Below are 7,901 nucleotides of genomic sequence, written 5' to 3'. Positions count from 1 at the left end.
GAAAGAAAGAAAAAGAGGGCAATTAAAATGCCAAAAGTGGGGCCACGCCTGTGGCTCAAGGAGTATGGTGCCGGCCCCATATACCAGAGATGGCAGGTTCAAACCCGGCCCTGGCCAATAAATGAAAAAAAAAAAAAAAGGAAAAGAAAAAGAAAAAGAAAAAAATGTTAAAAAAAATACATAAAATGCCAAAAGTGTCTCTAACCCAATCTCAGAAATGACACTATCACGTTTGCTCTGTTCTGGCCACTCAGAACAACTTTGGTACTAGGTGGGGGTGATTATACAACAGTCACCAGTTACTGTGGGGGCCATCTTAGGGGCTGCCTGCTACAATACACAACTTTATGTTGGAAAAAATAAAACTCTATAATCAATCTATCATTTTTAAAAACAAATAAAAAATTCTATTTAAACAGTTGTCAGCCCTAAAGTGTGATGGAGTAAACTAACTTGAAGCATTGACTGTGTACAAGAAAAAAAAGCTGCTGGACATATTTGCATAAGATTAATTTTATTAATTTCACTAGGTGCCAGAAGCATTGAATCTTTCAGGTTTAGGCCCGCATGGTGGTTCACACCTATAATCCTAGCACTCTGGGAGGCCAAGAAGGGTGGATTGCTTGCACTTGGGAGTTTGAGACCAGCCTGAGCAAGAGTGAGACTCCGTCTCTAAAAAGTAGCTGGGCACTGTGGCAGACACTTTGGTCCCAGTTACTTGGGAGACTGAGGCAAGAGGACTGCTGGAGCCCAAGGGTTTAAGGTTGCTGTGAGCTAGACTCCATTCTACAAAGGGTGACAAAGTGAGACTCTGTCTAAAATAAAATAAAATAAAATGTTTAAAGAATTCTTTACATGGTTAGAAATGGCTTCCTCAGAATGAATATATATATATATATATATTTTTTTTTTTTTTTTGCAATTTTTGGCCAGACCTAGGTTTGAACCCTCCACTTCCAGTATATAGGGCTGGTGCTCTACTCCTTTGAGCCACAGGCACCATCCCAATATATATATTTTTAATCAGCTCTGGTTTGGTTTCTTGAAATGATTCAGAAGTTAATGTTAACAAATAAAGATCCTTTGAAAGTAAGTTTCTCTAAGTTTTGGTCTTGTTTAAAGATATAGGATCCTGTAAAGTTGCCTGAACACTGAGCTATATTTGGGGGTCTGTCTTGGATTAGGTCTCAAAATACCCAAAGGGATTTCCTTAAACAGGCTTGGGGCAGATACAACAGGTGCATTCACTTCTAATTTTGGAACCAGAAGCAGACAGCCGAGTGAGGCTGTTCTGCACTCATTCAGAGGGAGTTTAGATATTACTTTACTTGGAATTTCTCTGTGGGTTTAAAAGGAAAATCATGTTGTAAGTAGTGGCAATATTCAGCAATTTTTTTTGAGAATATGAAGTACCTGCAACATTATGTATATTTTTAAAAGAAAAGCAACAGGTTTGACCCAAAACTGTTATTTTTTCTAAAAGTGATTCAGAAGTACTTCTCTACAACATGGAAAAAATTTAATAGTGGGACAGGAACATTTTTTCATTTAGGTAGCAGTAACTTTTATATTTTCTAAAAACAGCACAATTGGAGATAGAATCTTTGAAACATTAAGAAATCAGATGCTCCAAGGAAATGGAATATATATGACTAAGTGTTTGCTTTGAAAATACTGAGAGGAAAGTGTCTAACATAATTTTTAAAGCAATTTATGTTGGACTCTCACCACCTGGCCTGCCTTACCCCTACTCCAAGAAATGTGACTAAACATCTCTAAACGTATAGTAACCCCCACTTTTCTTTTCCCTCACCTCCACCGCGGCCTAAAGATAGGAGTGGCTCTTATGATCAACCACGTATTTAAACAAGGACACGAGATGCGGTTGTGTTTTAGCAAAATAAAATTCTGGTTTCACAGAAGCACGCTGAATAAAACTGGGTTCTAAAGCTTAACCTGACTTTGTCAATTCTTTGTCATTCATCATTCAACACCGAAAAGGTGGGAAGTTGAGCCGGAAGCCTAGAGCACTGATGAAGCCCATGGCAAATCCAACACGTTATTGAGCAATTACAAGACAAAACAAATTTTGAGAAGACAAAAAATCTAACTTCTGACAGTGACATCTCTTTGTGTTAGGGCGTTAGCTACGGTGACCGGGTGAACGAAAATGCCTTTGGCAAAAGCATCATCTTGCTGTACAGCGTGAGAAGCACTACAATTTCTAATGGCAATCAGCATCCTCCGGTTGATTTACGGACAGTGTGTGACGTCCCGCACCCTGCCAGATCCAGGAGCCTTCGCCAATTAGCTCTATTTTCTGCTTAAGCCGTTAAAGCCACTTCCATGGAAACGCTAGGAGAGCGGGCCGGGGGGAGGGGAGCAGACAGGTGCGCCCTCTGTTAGGAAATACACAAAGGGCCGACATTGCCGCGGCTGTGTCCCTGGCAACTCCACGCAAGCAGAGCGCGCGCGCTCCCCGCGGCGCAGCGGGCGGCCGGCCCGGCGCGCGCAGGTCGCCCCACGTCGACTGGCGGAGACCCTCGGCCTGCTCGGACGCGTCGCCGGGACAGCGCGAAGCCGGCTCCGAGCGACGGCGACGGCGGCGGCCGCGCCCGCGCTGTAGGGACTTGTAGTCCTCGCGCCTCCCGGGCACCTCCCCCGGGTAGGCCGGCACGCGCGTCCCCGCCCGCCGCAAGGCGACTTCCTGCGGCTGCCAAAACTACACCTCCCGCCGTCCTCTCCGCTGTCGGGCCGAAAGCGAAAACAAATTCTGGGCTGTGAGGTGCTGCCCTCCGCCGGGCGCCCCCGCTCGCTCCCGCCCCTCCGGCGCCCTCCCGCGAGGTGGGGAAGCGAAAGGCCGCGTCTCTCCTTTTTGGTTTCCTCGGCTCCCAGCGTGGGGAGCGCGCGGGGCACGCAGGCCTCGCCTCACCTGAGCCGGCCCGGCGTGCGCGCCGCGGGCGCGGGTTCCTCGCCTCGCCCCAGTTGGGACGAGGAAACTTGTCCGGGCGGCGACCGCGGACCGGGTTCCTGAGCCGGGCGGCGAGGCCGTCGGGAAGTGACTTCTCGCTCTCCCGGCTTTCTTTAATCCCACCCCCGCCCCGCTCTCCTCGGGCGCGTGGTCCCTCCGGGGCGGCGGCCGCGTGCGGACAGCCATGCATTAGGCAGGGCTCCCCTATGCTCCCGGAGAGCGCCGGCCGCCGCCTCGGGCCGCCGCCGCCTGCCGCCGCTCGCGGAGCCTGAGCCGCAGCCGCCGCCTGCCCCAGGCCGGGGCGTCGAGCAACCGGCGGCGCGGCCATGTGGGGCTAGCCCTCGCCGGGCCTGGCCTGCAGCAGGACCAGCAACATGGAGGCTGCCGTCGGCGCCCCCGACGGCGGGGACCAGGGCGGCGCGGGGCCCTGCGAGGACGTGACGCCCATGGACGCCTATCTGCGGAAACTGGGCTTGTATCGGAAACTGGTCGCCAAGGACGGGTCGTGCCTGTTCCGGGCCGTGGCAGAGCAGGTAACCGGCGGGGCGGGGGGCGGCGGGTCTGGGGCGGGAAGCGGCTGCGGGCAGCGATCCGGGCCGCCCACGTCCGGGCCGCGCGTGCCCGGGCTGTCGTCACAGCGGCCCATTGTAATGCCGGAATCGGGCGCTGCTTTGGGGCCAGAAGGTGTAAATCGAAAGTTAAAAGCCCGTAAAATCGACTGGATGTCGTCCCTCCCGGTGAAGAGGTAATGAGTTGAGGACAACTTGTGAGGCCTGCTCGGAGCTGGTACGCTGGATTTATTGCTGAGGACCTGGCGACGTGCTGTTTTTCATTTCTGTTCCGCATTCACCTTCCCTTGGTTTTATAAGTACCGCGTTCGCCTCACTAAACCAAATGTTTACCCGAGGAGGTGGTGGACCAAACTTTACTCGAGGAACGTGTTTTTCTCTGTGCTGGACTTTGGAATTGGGGGTAGTGAAGTCTGCCGACGTCGTTTGAGTCAAGAGGGCAAACTTTGCCATTTGGGAAAACCTTTTACAAGGTTTTGAAGGAATTGTCTTTGAGTGCGTTCCACGCTTTATTATGCTCTACCAGGCAGCGTAGATACGAAAGATAATTTTTTTTTAAAAGTAAGTCTTTTTGATGTTGAGAAGGATATAACTGGGGATTATTCAGGCCCTTGAATGGATTTTTTTCCTTGTTGATGGTCAAAACTGCTTTGTAAAGCAGTTGTTTAGGAAGATTTTTTTTAAAATTATTATTAATATTTCTCTTTTTTAGAGAGAGCCAGTTCTATGTTATGTAACACTGGGTTATGGGTGTGCAGCTACCAAAACCCATCCTCTATTGAAAAAATTTTATATTGGATAAAAGTTTCATATTACCGTCCTGGTGTGCATTTCATACCTTTCGCAGTTTTTTTTTTTTTTTTTTGGCTTAAGAAGGAATCCCTACCCCAACCCTATCCCTTTTAAGCCCCGCCCCCATGGGGTTTTTGTGATTCTGTTTTTTTCTCACCGTTTTTGAATGCTAATAACTTTTAAAATTTGTATTTGTGAGTTGTTTTACTTAATATCTGGAGACCCGTCTGTTCTCATTTTTTTAAACATTCCCATTTACTTCCCAAAGGTAGAATAAGGGTACATAGCTTTGCATGAAGTTGTAGGCATTGTCATTGAAACATTCTTCATATAGCTCCTCAAACCAGACTCTTGTCTTTTTCAGTTCACTAGACTCCTCTCATTCTCAGAAATTTAGGATATTTCAGTTTTGCTGTGGGGATGTTCACACATACCCACTGCAGTACTTGTTATTAGTAGGTAAACAGTCTGCCCCACTTGTGCATTTTCCAAATCTCCATCTGTCCTGCTTCCTCTGTCTCAGCCTGCTTGGACTTTCAGCAACTCCTGAAGCAGAGAAAAGAAGTGGGAGTAAATTCAACCCTTATTTTTTACATATTGTTAGGTCTAGTAATAGTTTGGTAAGCATGGAGGTAGAAATTAATATAAGGGAAGCTTGGAGCTTATTTGAGTACTAGCTTATATTGAAGCAGAAAGGTATCTGATCCAACTAAATTATATAGCAGTCTCTCTGTTGTTAGAGTGGGATATCTTTTTAAGTAGAAAGAGGGCAAGAGCTAGTTACACTAAGAACTCCTTCTTAACATTAGATAATGGGATTGAGGCTAGGCATTAGGAACTATTCTCCAGTGATGTGACTGAATTTTAGTATACCCGCTTATCTTGAGGCTGAACTTGGGGGAAGATCAGTTATTCAGTATACAGGGGCTAAGGGTTATCCATCATGGTGAGAGACAAAGTGTGTGGGGGGAGAAAAGGGAATAACACTGACCTTAGGCTGCCCTTTTAAAATGAGTGCAAAGGATTTAGTTTTTTGGGCAACACTTTTCTATAAAATCACAACACTCATCATTCTAAGGAGTCCCAGTGAGGAATCTAAATGACAGTCTTAAGGAGGGGGAGGAGACTTGAGTTACAAGTAGTCTTTCTCTCCCAATTATCTGATTTAGATAGGCCCTTTTCCTTTTTACCCTTGTGAATTTGGGCCTGCAGGAGGCCTGACCTGAATCAGCTCCATAGCTGTGGAGCTAAAAATAGGGCACTCTTAGAGGACTTGCTGAAAGAGTGTGTCTCAGCCTTTCCCAGTGTTTGTCACTATCTTGTCCCAAGTCACAATGGGAACATCCTACTTCTAACTTATTTTCATGTCTATAATAATTTGCAAAGATAGGTATTTGTCATACCATTTGAATTTTTCCTGAGCATCTTCTAACTTGTACAGTAATTTACTCTTTAAAAAGTTGTCATATAATCTTTCTTCTCTTGCAGTGCTTGGCTTTGTAATTACCAGCACCCTACACTTTATGGAAGTTGCTGACAGTTTTGCTTCTGAGCACCAGTTCAGATTGAGTGCATGTGCTAAAATCTTTGTTAAAACAGGAGAAAAACAAATACATGGGCCTGTCATTATTTTTGATGGAAAATAAGCTTTACTACCTTATGTCTGCCACCTGTTGCTAGGTAAATGGCTTTAAGACTAGCTTCATTTTGCTAATGGCAAGGAAGTCCTATCAGATGACACCGTGGTTTAGTCATGCTAATAATACCTTGATTCATAATAATGTCTAACATAGCTTCTGCAAGAAAGAAGTGTTGCTAAATGACATCTGTTGAAGTGGCAAAAAAGTTTTATGGTAGTGATTTTTATAAATAGGCAGTCTTTTCTGGTCAGGGAGGCTTAGAATATATAAGGGTACTTTTTAATAGTGTTCCAGGACAGCAAAGAAGGTAGTACACTCACTCAATCAAACTGAAAACCAGTCATTATATTGAAAACAAACTCATTGCTCTAACTGCAGCAGGTGCGTCTTCGGTGTATCTCAGTGTAATAGGATGTACTAGCTGCCTAACCAGTTAGCTGTGCCTGTGGATGATGAGTATAAATGAGCCTTGGCTGTTACCCAAGAGAATTGTAAAATGTGCAGCTGGAGACCCCCTTTTCCTGAATTCTCTATTTACTGGGAACATAAGGGAGAGTCATTCAGTTGGATCTGTGACTCTTAAAGCTACTTTCTATTAACATAAATTCTCAAGAGGCCTTGATAGTAGTTTGAAGTGTGTTATTTCAAGTGTGTCAGGTTTTTTTTTTAACCTTGACCCTTCAGGATACTAGGAATACCTTCATTTGAGAAACCTAGTAATAGGAAAGAATTTTAATCTCTTCTTTTTTAAGCATGATAAAGAGTTGGGGGGCAAGCCAAAAGGTTTTTAAGGTTTTGATAAGAAGTATTAGTTTGTTTCAGTCCAAAGCTTTAGGATTTTAGTAAAAGAGAAAATACCAGTAAGTTATCTTTTTTTTTTTTGGATGGGGCTGGGTTTGAATCTGCCACCTCCGGCATATGGGGCCGGCGCCCTACTCCTTTGAGCCACAGGCGTTGCTCAAGTAAATTATCTTTTATTGGTACACGTTGTTTAATAGAAGAATACAGAGTGAGAGGGTCTGGATCACAGTTTGTAGGTTGGTGCTTAATAATTTTGGGCATAAAAACAACTCCCAAGCCTCTTGGAATGACAATACACATTTTTTGCATATGTGCTGCCTACTGGGTTGTTCTTTCTAGTCTTGTAAGCTTCATAACTAAGGATTTAAGAATGAGTGCTTTAATTTGTTGAAACCATGGTGGACTTAAAGTAAAATTTCCACGTATAGCTGCTTAACACATTTGAAATTATTGGGGGAAACAAATCTCCTACAGGCTTAAACTTAAAGAGGATTCTGCTGAAGTTGTCTGTTCTGTTTCCAGTAAACATGAGGATGAGGTTCAGCATGACATAGCAGGGCTTTTCTTTGTGAAGAGCAAGGTTATTGTGGAAGTCTGGCCAAGAGAGCAAAGTTTACAAAGATGTCCTTAACGGAGTTATTTTAGTCACCTAAAGGAGAAATGCTAATCAGTTCTGTATAGACTGAAATCTGGCTTAAGAAGTATTACTGTTTGTATATGTCATATCATCACTATGCTTAGAGAAAGAGGTGGGGATGAGTAAAGATCTTGAAATTATAGGAAGGGAAGTGTAGGAAGACTAATATTATCTATTGGTTGTGAGGTTATTTTGGGTGTGACCACTTTTAAGAAAATGCTTAATAGTGTTGCTTTTTTTTTTTTAAATAGGTATTACATTCTCAGTCTCGCCATGTTGAAGTCAGAATGGCCTGCATTCGCTATCTTCGAGAGAACAGAGAGAAATTTGAAGCGGTAATTTGTAATTTCAAACATATGATGTCTTGACTTGAATTTGTATTTTGGCTTTTAGAAAGTGTTCTAATAGAAATTTCACAGGTTGGATCTTACTGCAGACTATAAAAATAACCCTTATTAGAAAGAACTTCTTTATTGAACTTAAATGCAATT

At 44.4% G+C, this 7,901-nt stretch overlaps 1 protein-coding gene across 4 annotated transcripts in view; it reads left to right on the top strand.

The window, feature by feature from the left end:
• Nucleotides 1–2,962: 2,962 nt before the first annotated feature.
• Nucleotides 2,963–7,901, top strand: part of OTUD4 (OTU deubiquitinase 4) — a 46,188-nt gene continuing 41,249 nt past the window's right edge. Inside the window, exons 1-2 of one of the 4 annotated variants that reach the window (XM_003790195.3) lie at nt 2,963–3,504; nt 7,662–7,745. In XM_003790195.3, coding sequence (XP_003790243.2) covers nt 3,346–3,504; nt 7,662–7,745 — 243 coding nt within the window. In that variant the 5' untranslated portion in view covers nt 2,963–3,345. Of the gene's footprint in view, nt 3,505–3,612; nt 3,758–4,469; nt 6,013–7,661; nt 7,746–7,901 lie in introns of those variants that run through there. The other 3 variants (XM_023513439.1, XM_023513440.1, XM_023513441.1) reach the window with 3 other exon arrangements.

The sequence above is a fragment of the Otolemur garnettii genome, unplaced genomic scaffold (assembly GCF_000181295.1).
Source record: "Otolemur garnettii isolate 467f Iridium unplaced genomic scaffold, OtoGar3 scaffold00041, whole genome shotgun sequence".
Classification (NCBI taxonomy): domain Eukaryota; kingdom Metazoa; phylum Chordata; class Mammalia; order Primates; family Galagidae; genus Otolemur; species Otolemur garnettii.
The sequence above is the reverse complement of the archived record's forward strand: the minus strand, read 5'-3'. Positions and strand labels throughout refer to the sequence as shown.